This window comes from Trichophyton benhamiae (genome assembly GCF_000151125.1).
Source record: "Trichophyton benhamiae CBS 112371 chromosome Unknown contig01356.0, whole genome shotgun sequence".
NCBI lineage: Eukaryota > Fungi > Ascomycota > Eurotiomycetes > Onygenales > Arthrodermataceae > Trichophyton > Trichophyton benhamiae.
This window is the reverse complement of record NW_003315100.1, coordinates 171998-187123: the sequence shown is the minus strand read 5'-3', so window position 1 is coordinate 187123 and position 15126 is coordinate 171998. Positions and strand designations below refer to the sequence as shown.

The 15126-nt window shown below is 52.0% G+C and overlaps 5 protein-coding genes across 5 annotated transcripts; 2 read left to right on the top strand and 3 right to left on the bottom strand.

The window, feature by feature from the left end:
• Positions 1 to 1551: 1551 nt before the first annotated feature.
• On the bottom strand, positions 1552 to 2175 carry ARB_00443 (uncharacterized protein; the record flags this gene model as incomplete). Its single annotated transcript, XM_003013212.1, has 1 exon — positions 1552 to 2175. The coding sequence occupies one exon, from the start codon at positions 2173 to 2175 to the stop codon at positions 1552 to 1554; it is 624 nt and encodes a 207-aa protein (XP_003013258.1).
• A 353-nt stretch (positions 2176 to 2528) lies between these two features.
• On the top strand, positions 2529 to 5147 carry ARB_00442 (uncharacterized protein; the record flags this gene model as incomplete). Its single annotated transcript, XM_003013211.1, has 1 exon — positions 2529 to 5147. The coding sequence occupies one exon, from the start codon at positions 2529 to 2531 to the stop codon at positions 5145 to 5147; it is 2619 nt and encodes an 872-aa protein (XP_003013257.1).
• Positions 5148 to 5844: 697 nt separating this feature from the next.
• On the bottom strand, positions 5845 to 6645 carry ARB_00441 (uncharacterized protein; the record flags this gene model as incomplete). Its single annotated transcript, XM_003013210.1, has 1 exon — positions 5845 to 6645. The coding sequence occupies one exon, from the start codon at positions 6643 to 6645 to the stop codon at positions 5845 to 5847; it is 801 nt and encodes a 266-aa protein (XP_003013256.1).
• A 2025-nt stretch (positions 6646 to 8670) lies between these two features.
• Positions 8671 to 11725, top strand: ARB_00440 (uncharacterized protein; the record flags this gene model as incomplete). The annotated part of the gene is made up of 4 exons (XM_003013209.1): positions 8671 to 8921; positions 9100 to 9142; positions 9338 to 9852; positions 10015 to 11725. The coding sequence occupies 4 exons, from the start codon at positions 8671 to 8673 to the stop codon at positions 11723 to 11725; spliced, it is 2520 nt and encodes an 839-aa protein (XP_003013255.1).
• Positions 11726 to 13075: 1350 nt separating this feature from the next.
• Positions 13076 to 13747, bottom strand: ARB_00439 (uncharacterized protein; the record flags this gene model as incomplete). Its single annotated transcript, XM_003013208.1, has 1 exon — positions 13076 to 13747. The coding sequence occupies one exon, from the start codon at positions 13745 to 13747 to the stop codon at positions 13076 to 13078; it is 672 nt and encodes a 223-aa protein (XP_003013254.1).
• Between the last annotated feature and the right edge of the window lie 1379 nt (positions 13748 to 15126).

Below are 15126 nucleotides of genomic sequence, written 5' to 3'. Positions count from 1 at the left end.
TTTTTCTACTTACTTACGGCTGGACGGCCCCAGTTCGGATTCCATTTCATTTCAACTTCTTCGACGCCTGATCAACTTTTCCCCCATCCCGCCTGGCAAGATCAAGGCCAGACCAGACCAGGACAGGAACAGGACAGGCCAGATCCGCCCCCTTTTGAACTTGAACTTGAACTTTGACTTGACTTATTCCATGCGTGTTCAACTTGCTCGTCCTTTCTCACCATCTAAATCTGCATGCGGCGTTCAGGATCCTTTTACTTCGGTCTTAAATTCATGCTTGCTTTATTACTCTTTCTTCGAAAAATGCCCCGTTGCCATTTGTTGCCGTCAAAAACTGACTCAAAATCCAAAACAAAAAGCGACATCCGTCAACGAAACGACCATCTCCTTTTATCTCCCGTTTTTTTACTCTCTAGAATTATCACTTCATATTGCCCATTCTTCTTCTTACTTCTGCGCCTTTTTTTTTAATGCAAGAGTTTCCGTTCTACCATATGATATGTAAGTAAGGACTTTTCTTCCGCCCTACTTACTCCTCTTCTCTTCTTCTCTTCTTCTCTGCTCGCTGTACGCTCTCGTCCATGTCTAGATTACCTACCTACCTACCACCATCCATCCTTCCGCTCTACTGTTGCTTCTTAGATAGCCAGCTCAGCCCAGCTTAGCCCACGCCAGCCAGCCAGCAGGCGGAACATGTAACACCACGCAATAAAAGTCCATACCACACACACAACCAGAGTATCTATATATCAATCAGTCAGTAACGAAGAGAGAGAGAGAGATAAAAAAAAAAAAGACAAAAAGTAGTAATGACTAGACTGGGGTTCGATCCCAGGACCTTATCGGCACCTTCAAGGCGGAGGAAAAGATCTTCCGTCCCTTTTGTGAGCGATACGTGATAACCAACTACACCATCCAGCCATGCGGTTGGTCAGAGACGGGCAGAGTGGCTGATAGAGGTGCACCCCTACCACTATAGCATTGATTTGGTAGATGTTGATTTTGATAGATGGATATTGGTAGAGTAGACGAGAGTGAGAGAGAGAGTGAGAGAGTGAGTGATACATGGTAGGCATGGCCAGCTCAGCCGAGTGTAATATGTAATGCAATGCGGTGCTAGGACACGATAACGGCACTTCCCCTCCCACAGCATAGACAGCACAGCAACAACACGACTAACCAGCCCATGCATCTCTCTGCCCAGTGAAGCACAAGGCTGCTCGCTTGCTAGCTGGCAGGCTGGCTGTGACTCATCGCCGCATCATATCATACGTATGCTATGCTATGATACACCCTTGTCCATGTAACTAGCGGCGGAGCTGAAGCCGGAGATTGGAGCTGCCCACGTCGAGCTCCCCCTCCCAGGCACAGCATCGAGCCAGCCGGCCAGCATGCAGCGTGCAACACACGACGCACGCAGTGTTCGACTCATGGCCCGGTTAACTAGCCAGCCAGCCATTGACATCCGAACCAGGCCAGGCCAGTCAACGCACCACGACCCACGGTAAAATGGCATCCAGCGTCCAGCATCCAGCGTAGTCTAACTCGTGCTCACCCACGCCGCTTCGTGTCTCTCTCACCAGCTGACTCCGGGCCAGACCCGCGCAGCGCATCCGTAACCAGCCCACGCAGCTCGCGCTGTCCCTCCTCGCTATGAAAGTTGCCGCGGGCCGCAAGCTCCTCTATGCGCGCCCGCAGCGCCGCATCAACCACCACCCCATCCCCCTCCCCTTCTCCATTACCCTCATTTACTTCCGTCGTGCCAAACGACACCTTCACGTTCGGCGGCAGCTCCCCCTTCGCTTCACCCAGTATATCGTTCAAGTACGCTGCGACAAGCGGGAACGAGCCGTCGTTGGTAATTGCCTGGGCGGCCGTGAGGCCCTCGTCGTTCGTCTTGGACTTGTCAATGCCCGCCTCCTCGACCAGATAGCGGGCTACCTCGACCGACTCCGCGACGAACAGGCATGTCTCGCCGTCTTCGTCGGTCAGGTTGACGTCGACTTTGAATTCGTTGATCAGGGTGCGCAGGAGGTCGAGATGGTTGTAGGATGCGGCGGCGTGCAGGAGGGAGTAGCCGTGTTCGTCCTGGCGGGCGGCGAGGGCGGGATCGGCGCGCAGCAAGGGCAGGAGGGCCGGCGAGTTGTCTGATGCGAGGATGTACGGGTTGGCCATGGTGATGGTGGACGTTGACTCGATGGGTGAGTCAAGCTGATGACTCTTGTGGCGCTGGACTAGCGTAGCGTTGGTTGTTGCGGTGGTGGTTGTGGTTGTAGTTTGTTCATAGTGGAGTCGAGTCTTGAGAGCATCAAAAAATTATATCGGAGGATTTACTTTACTCTGACTCAAGTAAACACAAACACACGAGCAACTACACTGCCCAACCGCCCTATTTAATGCGCATCCTGGGCTCCTGCAGGTCTCTATGGCAAAGGAAGAGTAGCTACAGAGCTTTTATCCTGCCCACTGCCTTTCCGCCTGCTCCTAGTCGTCCGTTTTCCGGCGTGCCACTCCCTCCGCCCGCTGCCATGGCGCATCAAGACGCCCACGAAGTCCTCCAGCTCGTGCAGAGACTCGAGGCAGCGCAGAAGAAACAAGTCAAGCGCGCGTTCACCTGCAAGAAGTCGACCTTTGAAGTCGCGGGTTCAGACATCACCGTGGATTCGTGGCGGTTCCAGGACTGGGACTACAAGAACCGCGGCCTGCCTACCTATGCGCGAGGCCTCTTCACCACCACCAACCGGGCCGGAAAGCCAGAGATCGCAGTCAGGGGCTACGACAAGTTCTTTAACATCGAGGAAGTCAACCTGACGCGGTGGAGGAATATCGAGGTTAATACCCGCGGACCCTACGAGCTGAGCGTCAAGGAGAATGGCTGCATTATCTTCATATCCGGCCTGGAGGACGGCTCGCTGCTGGTCTGCAGCAAGCATTCGACCGGCTCGCGGCAGGATATGGAGATGAGCCATGCTGAAGTCGGCCGGGCCTGGGTCAGGAAGCATGTCGAGTCCGTGGGCAAGACGGAGAAGGACCTCGCTAGAGAACTACGCAGCATGAATGCCACTGCTGTAGGAGAGCTGTGTGACGACAGCTTCGAAGAGCATGTCCTGGCCTACTCGGAGGAAGAATCGGGTATCTACCTGCACGGCATCAACTATAACCTGCCTGAATTTGCTACCGTCCGGAGCCCAGACGTGCACCGCTTTGCAGACGCTTGGGGGTTCAAAAAGGCCCAGTTCCTCGTCAAAGACGACATTGAATCTGTCCGGACATTCCTGGAAGGATGTGCGGAGACCGGCTCCTGGGACGGTAGAGACACGGAGGGCTTCGTGATCCGCTGCCAGATGCGCGAGTCCAGCTCCCTGCCGTACCATGACTGGTTCTTCAAATACAAGTTTGAAGAACCCTACCTGATGTACCGTCAATGGCGAGAGGCTACCAAGAAGCTGATCTCAGGCAAACTGCCCACTTTCAAGAAACACGTCAAGATCACAGAGGAGTATCTAAAGTATGCTAGAAAGCAGCTTGCAAAGGACCCAAAGCTAGCTAAGCTATACAACCAGAACCACGGCATCATCGCCATGCGGGATGGCTTCCTCAAGGAGCGAGGCCTCAAGGGCTCGGAGATCATCGCCATGGAGGCAGCTGAGGGTGGCGAGCTCGAGGCTGCCCAGGACAACAAGGACTTTGTGCTTGTCCCCGTTGCCTCCATCGGCTGCGGCAAGACCACCTTGGCCGTTGCTCTCGTCAAGCTATTTGGCTGGGGCCATTTCCAAAACGACAATGTCGAAGGCAAAGGGAACAGACCAAAACGGTTCGTTCAAGGCTTGGTCAACGAGCTGATGAACCACAGCTGCGTGATAGCGGACCGGAACAACCACCAGAGGCGTGAGAGGGAGCAGATCTTCACGGACATGCAGACTCTCGTGCCCAACGCCCACTTCATTGCGCTTCACTGGGTGCATGAGCCCAAGGGTGCATTGCTAGATGATATCCGACGGGTCACGCAGCAGCGAGTCCTCGACCGTGGAGATAACCACCAGACCATCCGCGCCGGAAGCAAGAGTGAAAGCGAGATATTGCAGATCATGGAAGGCTTTCTGCGTCGATTCGAAGGGGTTGATACTTCTCGCCAGCCAGACAGACATTTCGAGGGAGTCATTGATCTAGACGTTGCCGCTTCCTCGAGGGAGAATCTAGAGACTATTGTAGACTACTTTTACGCCAATTATCCCAAGCTCATGAAACGGGATAAACCAGACGCCGCGGAGCTTGATGCAGCCATAAAAGAGGCCATGGAGGGCTATACAGTTGATATCAAACATGATCTCAACTTCAAGTCCAAAAACCAGCCTCAGAAGCAGCAGCAGCAGCAGCAGCAACAGCAACAACAACAAAATCAGAAAAATCAAAAACCCCAAACACTCGACCAGCTGGTCAAGAAAATCGAATACTTCAACATTTCCGTCCCCTCTGCCCCCATCCACTCAATCCTCTCCTCCGTCTTCGACGCATCCTCATCACCAGACTACGCACATCTATACCGTCTCCTCACCAACTCCCGACGCATCCAGCCCTCATTCCACGTAACACTCATCCATCGCGGTTCCAGCTCCGACCACCCCCAGATATGGCACACCTACACAGACCTGTACAAGGCAGCAGTTGCCCAAGAACAACAGCAGCAGACCTCGTCGTCATCCGCTGCCTCGTTTCCAGGCTCAGCCACCGTTACAGGAACACCCACGCCAAGCCTAGGAACGGCTTCCGTCCGCCTCGAAACTCTCGTCTGGGATAAGCGTATCATGGCTATTGTTGCACGTATCTTGTCTGGCCCACCGTCCTTGGACACAACCACGGGGGTGGCGGCGGCGGCCTTGCCAATCTCAGGGGAGGCGTACGGAGATAGGCGAGAGGAAGAAGAAAGGCAAGGGGAAAGAGAGTTACCACCAACGTGGCCTTGTGCGAACGAGATTGCCCACGTTACGATCGGGACGGCAAATGCGAGCGTCAAGCCGAAGGAGAGTAACGATTTGTTGAAGCGATGGCTTACGATGGGCGCGGGAGAAGAAAGTGGGATCTGGGAGGCGAAGATTCCTTCTGTTAAGGTTGTGGAGGGCTTCGTGGGGGTTGTGATGCGTAGGTAGATTGATGTATCTGTTTTGAATACTCGGGAGTATAACTATGTTGATGTTGTACTTGTACAGACGACGGAGTATGTTGAACTCGGCTACTGGGCGCACGCGAGAGAAAAAAGGGGGCATAAGTAAGGTACATGAAAGTTTGAGATAAAAACGGTAAATGAAATGAAAATACACGCTTGAGTGACCAGCACGCTTATATTAATCACTACACAGAGCATAACATAACGTACATAGCTATTATCAGAAGTTGGCTTAAAAGAGCAGGGGGGGTATATATAGAAATGACGTACGTAAAGCAAAGCAAATAAAGGAAGCAAAGGGGGAAAGCATATTAATCGCTCATCCAGGCTGCAACTCTGCCTGTGCCGACACGAGCAACCATTCTCAATCCAGTATTGCCCATGGGGAAATAGCTTACGAGGTACCAGATGAGGGCCACGAGTTGGCAAACAGATGATATGAGCGTTAGAATAGTTGAGTGCAGCTATAGACGAGGACCCAGTTAGTGACGTTATCCGTTATACCTTGTTGCCGGGCGGAAAGATTATGTGGAACAAGAGTCGGATGTAGTGGACTGCGGAATAAGGGGAGAGGGTGTGCAAAGAGTAAACACAGATCTGAAGAGTGATGTCATCTTGTCTTCATGCGCAGGACAGGGTAGCTCGAAGAGGGTGATGGTATAGCTCAGGGGAGGCACGGCTTAGCAAGGGCATCCGACGGGATGAAGAAAATGTGATATAGGGGGGTGTGCGAGCGTGGGTGCGTTCAAGGCTGCGGAAAGGCGGATGAAGTTGCAAGAGGCACAAGGAGAGCAAGGAGCAAGGAACAGGGAACAGGGATGTTTCTGTATCTTGGTTCTTTTTTGTTTGGTACTTACACCGACGGCAAAATAGAGAGTCAGGGCGATGGAGGTAAAGTACGCGGCGGTGAATGGGAGCCGGGGACCTGATGTTAGATGTCTCGCGTACGGTACTGGGCCCATGAGAACAGCCCAGGAGGCGAGGAAGAGAGCAGAGCCAGACGACCATCTAGTAGATGCACGCGCGCGCACACGGACGAATATTAGTGATGTCCGTGACATGGAGTTGAAGATGGAAATAGCAACATCAGAGTGAGGTAAGGTACTAGCGTTGCAACAGTATTGGGTAGCAGAGGGTATCTCGAGATGCAAAAGAAAATACAAGGCAAGGGAGGGTGGGCGTGGCTTTGGATAGCAGTTAAGTTGAGAATAAAGGGTCATGCAGAGCTCCCGTCCGCTGCCTGCGAGCCTTGCCTTGTGATCTTCACAGGCAGAGAACAAGAAGGAGCAAAGTTGACCAACAATGGAGTCTATGCAAAGAGGGATGGCAGAAGTAAAAATGAAAAAAAGGTAGAAGGTAAAAAAAAGGCAGAAGCGTAAGCCAGAAGTGAAAAAAAATGCAGAGCAAAAGCTTACAAGATAGCAAACTTGCGCGGCTTCAGCATCAGCGGCATGATGAGGATGAAGCATATGGCAAAGCATACGAGAGCTCCGACGTTACAAGCCGCGAAGATCAGCATTCGGTCCCAGCGGGATACTAGAGGATAGGATCCATGGTTAGTGCCTGTCTCTTAGGGTACCAGAGGTGCGGTGCGGTGCGGTTCGAGGGCGGACATGATAGCTTTTGGCTGAATGAACGAAGGAATAGCGTTAAGGGTAGAGCGAACGAGCGAGATGGACCAAGCACAGCCCGACGTTCAAGCGAGGATGGAAATAAAAAGCAAAGACGAGAAAGCAAAGATGGGGAAAAAAAGAAAAGAGGAAAAGGGTGGAGAGAGAGAACGGCATGTGAAAGGGTAAAATAGCAGGCCAGGATATCACAAGACGGGGTTTTCTCGTTTTGGGGAAGTAAGTATAAACAAGATGTAGAAATGGTGTGGGTGAGTGCGAGTATGAATGCGAATGCGATAGGAACAGATGAGAGAGATGAGAAAGGGAGAGATGGGCAGTGTGTGAGTGGGCGGTCGGCACTCACGAGCAAACCAGGCTTCCTCCTCCTCCCTCCTGGACGGCGCAGGCAAAGGCGCCGACGAGGCAGCGTTATCCGGTGAGAGCTGAACGTATCCACCGCGCCCACTGCCGAGCGGGTTCCATGACTGTATCTTAGAGAAGAAGGGGGTGCTGGTGTTTGACTGTGCGGGTGCAGAAGTCTCACCACGCCTCGACCAGCCAAGCGAGTTTAACGAGTCGTGAAAGGAGGCTGAAGCCATGAGTGGTAGGAGAATATATTATATTTAGAGATAAACCCCCGTATCCGCGGCGAATATGGCTATTTGTTGTCTCTTTCGTCGAATAGCGTGGGGCAAGGTGAATTATGTTGTTCTTTATTCTAGAAGCCGGACAGTTCCAGCGAGGACAGGCAGCCGTATAACAGAAAGGCGAAAGGATAAACCGGATCCGGACGGGGACTAATCGAAGCGGTGCAACGCGGATCGCTGCAGCGGGAGTGAAAAGCAAGAATGCAGTAGTTCCCTTGCTGCACGGGTATGCAGTATGGATGCAGTGCTGCAGTCCTTGCAGTTCTTTTCCCCAGACTTGTCCGTCTTGTTTCGTCCTGTTCGTCCTGTTCGTCCTGTTTTGGCTCTTCTATTCCCTGTATTTTTTTCTTTTTTGCTTGACTCTTTCTGCCCGGATGCGTATGGATATCGAATCAGATGACGTGTGGCACAAGCAGCGATCTGCCAAAATCCCAGGGAGAAGCAAAGAGGGTGGGAAGGGCCCGATAGGTTTAAGCTGGATGCTGGCAGAGAGGCCTTCTGTTGGCTGTAACTGGTGGTAGTTTGTTTTTGAGAGATCGGGTCTCGAGATGCGAGCAGGCTCTGGGAGTAGACTGAAGCTGGCCGTGAAGGTTAGTTTTAGCGCGAGTCATGGAGCAGATACAAGCAGCAGAGGATGAACAGGCAGACGGAGCGAGCGTGAGACGGTGGATGATGAGAGGTCAGATGACGGGGCCGAACCTAGTAGATGGAGCAGGGTGAGTCGAGCAGTCGTCGACGGCCGATTAGACAGGCAGCCAGAATGTAGAATATGGCGCAGACGGTCGGTAGGCAGCAGGAATCGCCGGATATCAGCGTGGACGCGAAAGACGAAGCTGACGATGAAGCTGAAGCCGCGCAAAACGATCGAAAAGCAGGAGGTGAGGTTGATGCTGAGTCAGCATGATGATTAGATAAGGCAGTAGATAAGATGGCTTGGAGGAATAACACCAGCAGGCGGGCGTATCAAGGCGCAGGCAAAGGGGGAGATACAAGCGAGTACCACAGCAGGAGAAAAGCAAAGGGGAAAATACGTCTAGCGACAGCAGGATACGCGGTACAGACAAACCAGAGGCAACGAGAGACTTAGATAGACAGCTAGGGTTCGGCTTACCCGACGCCCGCGTGGGAACCATGGCTCGAAAGCTTCACTGTCGAGTAATCAGCAGCCGGGCGCCGCCTTTCAATAGTCAGATCAACTGTGGTAACTCTCATATAGCTAACTAGCTGCTGGTCTGTCTATCGGCAAACGATGATAGACACCAGCATCAGCATCGAGAGAACCTTCACGGAAGCGGATCCGATATTCCTCGATCTTGCAGCCCTTCTCTCGGAATCCAGCCGACCAGCAGCCGCCCTCACAGCGAGCCTGTGGCTGATCCCATGCGACTGGCACGCTGAACACTCCCACCCATCTTCAACTCTCGCTCCAAGTGGCAAGGGTAACTTGGTTACTCTTGTCTCAACCTTATCCCGTCCCTTATGTACTTCTCTGTATACCTCGTAGGTTAGCATACTTGAGACCCTCGAACCTATCCGCAGCAGCAGAGGCAGCAGAAAGAAGAAGACCGATCGACTGGCTGCATGACCTCGTCCATCCCACCCCCTTCGTAGTGGTCCCTCCCTAACCCTCCACCCCCCCCATATCTGCATCACCAACCATCACGAATGAGAGCTGCAGCTGGCCGTCCATAAAGCCAGCCGTCCGGCCTCTCTCTCGTTCTGCATGTTTTCAACTGCCTGACTGCTTGACCCTGACTGCTTCGAACTTGTATATTCCTTTTGTGCCGGCAAAACCCAGGTAGCAGCGCAGCACTGGATTGCGATTGCGCCCTGGCCCTGATATCTGTTCTCGTTCTTCGCGAACCTGAACCCCGAACCCTCGAGGCTACCCGCGCCTACTCCGTTTCGCTAAGCAGGCCAATCCGCATATCGTCCTCCGCGGACTCATCGTATCAACTTGCTGCTTTCTCGCCCTTCTGGCTGTCTGGCTGTCGGATCAAGGCTCTGCGCGCCGTCTGTGTGACACCAACCACCTGAGTCTGCCTGGAGAAATACCAGAATCGTCAACTCTCGACAATCAGGAAACAGACGCCCGGCCGCCTCTTCTTATAAACCCGCGAACTCTTTCGGCTGTCTGCCTGCACCAGCGTCCTTCGACTTTTTTTTCTTTCTTTGACCGTCTTCAGCTTGTTCGACTTCGGCGACCTCGTCGACTTAGTTCTTTTTCTGCCGGCTTTAACCCTTTTCGGCTCCACCGCCTTCAGCGACCTTTTTCTCAACTTCGCAACTTCGACGTCGCGATAGAAACGACACAGACAGACGAGACGGCGAGACGACATAGACTGCGACGCCGGGGATACAGGATACAGCGGCTACACGGGAGGATACAGGAAGAAGAGAAGAAGAAGAAGAAGAAGAAGACGACGAGCGAGTAAGAGATAAAGAGCGGAAGAGAGGGTGTGAGGCTTGCGAGTGCAGATGCTGACCGCTACTAGATTCATGAACCTCCCTGGATCGCCAGACGCACCAGGAAGACATACAGCGATACCGCAGACTAGAGACATAGAGAGAGATACGGACCTTATCTGAACAGGCTGGAGACACACCTGCAGCGGGATAGACAAGGAATGGGCGATATCTCTGCTACGATGATCAAGAGCGAGCCTGACGAGCCCAACAACCCCCATCAGTTCATGATGTCGCCTTCTGCCTACGGGATCCCGACGCCGTCCTACGGCAACCAGTTTGGTGGCTCAGGCACAGGCACAGGCACAGGAGCCGGAGCCAACGGAAGCGAGGGAATCGATCCGTCAGAGCTCACCATGCAACAAAACGGCTTCGTCTCCCACCACCATCCGTTCGGCTCCCAAAATCTGTCCTCTAGTTTCACTCTCGGCAACGCTGGAATCGACACCGACGAGCTACTCGACCTCGAAATCAACGGCCAGAACCTCTCAAGAGACGATGGCCTCGACCAGCGCCAGCCTACCGCCATCTCCATGAGCCATCAGGGCCAGATGTCCCATATCTACTCCAGCACACCTGACGGTGCTCCCATACAGTCACCTTTCCTACGCTCTTCCTTCAACTACGACCAGTTCCGCCAGGTGCAGCATACACCACAAGCGACCTCGCCACACATGAACGCCATGAACGTCCACTTTGACCAAAACTACTCTGTCGCAGGTAAGGCTGCCCGCAACTCCTTTCAGGGTGACGCGAGAAGCCCCGTCACTCCCAAGACTCCCGGCATCGGCATCGGTGGGCTTAATATAAATACTCCAGACTCAGGCAGCTATTCCTCGCAGCCCATCCGTGCCGTTAGTCTACAATCTCAGCATCAGAAGAGCATGTCCGGGCAGTGGAACGGCACTCCCGGTAGCGCTCAATCACTTATGGAGTCCCCGATCTCTTCACCCGGTGGACACCACGCTTCCCACCATGCCAACATCCACGAGATGCTCAAGTCCGCTAAACATGCTTCCCTGCCGGCCAAAGTTGACTCCCTCCACGGTCACCACCACTCGTCTTCCTCCCAGTCACTCGAGTCCCAAGAAGCCAAGCGCCGTCGACGTCGTGCCTCACATAACATGGTCGAGCGCCGACGAAGAGACAACATCAACGAACGCATCCAGGATCTTTCTCATCTTGTACCTCAACACCGTCTCGAAGATGAAAAGATCCGCAAGCAGTTAGTCAACAACTCCGCTCTCTCCACTTCCTCAGGCGCCAACGCTTCCTCCCCTCCAAACCACAACCCTGCCACATCCCTGCTCGCCGGTCCCTCCGCCCGGCGCGCCACCGCAGGTAACATCACTATGGGCCTGCCCATCGAGGAGAAGGAGAAAGGCCCCAATAAGGGCGACATCCTCAACGGTGCCGTCGGCTGGACTCGTGACCTCATGTGGGCTCTACATCGCAAGCTCGAACAGGAGGACCAACTCGCGGAGTACATTGCCTCACTTGGTGGTCAGTGGCCCTTTGAGCAAACCGAAGAAGATCGCCGGATGAGAACAGAGGTTTTCGATGCCATGGAGGCAAACGACGGTGTCAACTTCTCTTATTCTCGTGGAGTCGGAAGCGGGCTCCGCGTCCCGAAACATACAACAATCTCAGGCGAATCGCTTCCTCAGTCAAACAGCCCCTCGCAAGACCAATCACAACCGCAAACTCAACCGCAAACCCAATCCCAGACCCAAACATCGGGCAACAGTCCCGGTTTCAACAGCTCTCAGTTCTGGAATAGCTCAGGACATATCGGCCTAAGCGTCAAGGAAGAAGACGAATATGCAATGGAAATATGAAAGAAGCCATATCTCCCTTTTTCCGTCTTGTCTTTACCCTTTTTGCTATCCAATTCAACTATCCATCTAAGGGTTAGGTCCACGTTTTGCATATATGGTCGGTGGCGTTTACTTGCTTCGTCTCTACAGCTCGAAAAGAGATGATTTGGTCAGTGGGTCAGGTTGGGCGACTCAGCATCGAGCGAAGGCTTAGCTTCCTGCTGCACTGTTATTTCGTTTATACATTTCGGGCTTTCTCCTTGCTGCGTATTTTTTCTTATTTTCTTGCTGCTGCTTCTGCTCACCTGCGTGCTAGTCTTCTTGTTAGCTTTCTCATGCATGGCATGGCATTGCATGGCATTACACTCCTAGTTGCCAACACACCCTTTCCTCTCCTTATACGCCCCTGCCAGCTCCTTTTTGCTATCTCTTTTCATATATCCCCGTATATCACACCATACACATACATCTACGAAGTCACGATTGATTGATTGATTGATTAATACTGATTTTGATATCCCACGACGCCTTGTCTGTCATTCCATTCGCCCCGAATTCCCATCTCACTCCCGGGTTCTTGTTCCCTTCCCCATCAGATCTATCTTATACATATAGCAGGGTACCCAGGTCCCCTTTCCTCATATCTCCTTATTTTGGTTTTCTCCATTTCAGGCGGTTGGTTGATGTCCCGCGTACATGCGCTACTTACTGCTTGATCTTTATTTTCTTCCCACTTTTCATGGCGGACGTTAGTTGCCTGATTGATTGATTGATTGATTGATGACTTTTCTGATACATTTCATGCATACCCCCTTTCCCCAGTCCCGATTGGTTCATGTCTCCTTTTGTCTATTTCCTTAAGCCATGCTGTCATGCCACCCTTACATGTCTTCTTTTCGTTTACTTAACCCCCTTTTTACTCTACCTTCCATTCGTAGTACAGTTTTTCTTTCTTTGCTTCTTCTTTTTCGATTAGCCTTGTTTTGTATTTATGTAGTTAATATTATCCCCTAATAACGATATGAACCGTACTTATTGATTTATTTTTACTGTTGTGTTTGAACGGGAAAGATAAGGAAGGGAAAGATATACATGTGTAATGAAATCTATTCCTCTAGTATGCCAATGTCTATGCGCCAAAGGTACGGAAGAAAAATAGTGGTATCATCAGGAAGCTGTCTGTCTGTCCATCAACTGGACGGAGAGCTCTAGCGGTGACGCATGCATATATACCAGTAACGGCATGCCTGAATAGCCAGAAATAATTATAATGTGTCTCCGTCCGGAGTATGCTCGCCTGGCGGCCAATGCCTCGTCTGTCATCTATATCCCGAGCCGGTATATAAATTCTTCAAAATAACAACCAACCCATCACTCCTTTCTCAAGGTGCGGAAGAAATCCGTCACGGCAGTAAACACAACGAGCAAGATACCGCCTCCGGGGCCCAGTCGAAGCACCTTGGGCAGGAATCCCTTATACAGAGCTCCGAAACCTTCTTCTCTCATCACGGTTCCCAACGCAGGCCACGCCCAGTTATACTTGGGTACAGAGCCGGCGATCTTGGGGCTGTTTTGAATTCGCGACTTAACCACGTCCATGGGGGTGTTGATGACTGTTCCGAGCGTTCCTCCAACAGTTCCGGCAATGATATCGTTTCTCATCTGCTGGCTCTGGTTGCCCTTTTCAACTGCAGGTAGCTGGGCCCTGATCTGGAAGATACTGCCAAAGTAACCCGCGTTCCAAAGGATATGGCGCCAAAGGGTAGCCTCAAGGCCATTGTACAACGCCAGAGGGCCTTCGTGCTTGACGATCTTGCGAACGACATCAATCATACCGTTATACTTGCCGGCGGACTCCTTGTCCTGCAGACGGATCTTGACGAGCTCAAAGGGGACGACGACAAAGGACTCTGTGGCTCCAGCAGTGGCTCCGGTAAGAATAGCCAGTGGCTGGTTAGCCTTTTCCATACCGAAGATCTTACGATAGAAGGCACCCCAGCTATCGTTTGCTGCGAACTTTGTTGCTCGCTTGGGTGCTTCCATCAGGATAGGGGCGTTAATGCCGCGGTACAGGCGGGAGAACCTGCTTTTGTTAGCTCAACTATCTCTGGCGCACAAGGCAGACAGCAGGCGTAAAGGACGCACCCCTCGTTCCGGACAATCTTGCTGAAGCAGTCAAACATGCCATTGTATCCCTCTGCGCCTTTGGCAGCACCGGTCTGAAGTTGGCTGGAGTAATTGTTAGCATATGGCTATGGCGTTAGCTTCCGAGGCCGGAGATGGCCTTACACTCGGGTCTTGACGACATCCAGCGGATACCTAGTCAACTATCAGTATGGGACCTGTCATGGCATCAGTATAGAGAGCGGCATAGGCGTACATGACGAGAATCTGTAGGTAATTGAGAGTTAGCCAGCCGCAGACCGAAAGAATGGCTTTAGAGGGGAATTGCCAACCTCAGAGACACCGGCAACCGCACCAGCGGCGAACTGGTAGGCGAACGGCAATGGGGCCTTATCCTGCGACATCTTGTCGGTCCTGAGTGTCTTGAAAGTATGCTGAAAGCGCTGGGAAGAAGGAGGAGTTGGTGATGTCGAAGTCGAAGTCGAAGTCGAAAGTTGAAATCACGAGAGCAACGAAAAAGCCGAAACGCAAAAGTCGGCGAGCAGGCCGAAGCTGACTAAGCAGCAAGGTTTTTGCGGCATTTTAAAAGGTTCGAACAAAAAAGACAAAGAAGGACAATAAGAAGTTGGCAAAAGATGCATAGAAGATTGAAGATTGACGATAAGACGAGAGATGGGAAAAGATGAAGTAGCAGGAAGTGGTGGGAGGAGTGGCAGGGTTATATACAGATAGTTGGGATTCGGACTGCATGGCCGCGCTTTGGTGTTGATAGTGGTTTAGTGACTAGATCTATGGACTCGAGCTGCATATGTATAGCATGGGATCGTACTCTATATAGCAGGGCGTAATAAGGACAGGAAGAGATGTGCTTGAAGATCGTGATGAACTCCAGAAAAAGAAATGAGAATAAGGAAGATGAGCAGAGCAGAAAATGTATGGAGTAGATGGCAATAGATGGAGACCCGATGTTGTACGTCTGGATCTATATCAGCGTCTACCAGGTAGTTATAGAAGGGTGAGGATAAGGGACATGGTCAAAAGTCCTCCGACATAACTACTACATGTTCCAATCTAGGTCATCCATCTTCCCCCTCTGTCTGCGATCAAGTTCACCTTCATCTTCTTTGCTTTTTATCATCTTTTTTCTTGCTTTCTTTTGCTCTTTGCTTCTTCGTCTCATGCATGTCGATAACTACGGCCCACGTGACCGTGCTTCTGTCGCGTCGCGTTTTCAGCGTCAAAAAGGAGAAAAACACTTAAAACCCGACAAATAACATTATGAAACGCAACGAGCGAGT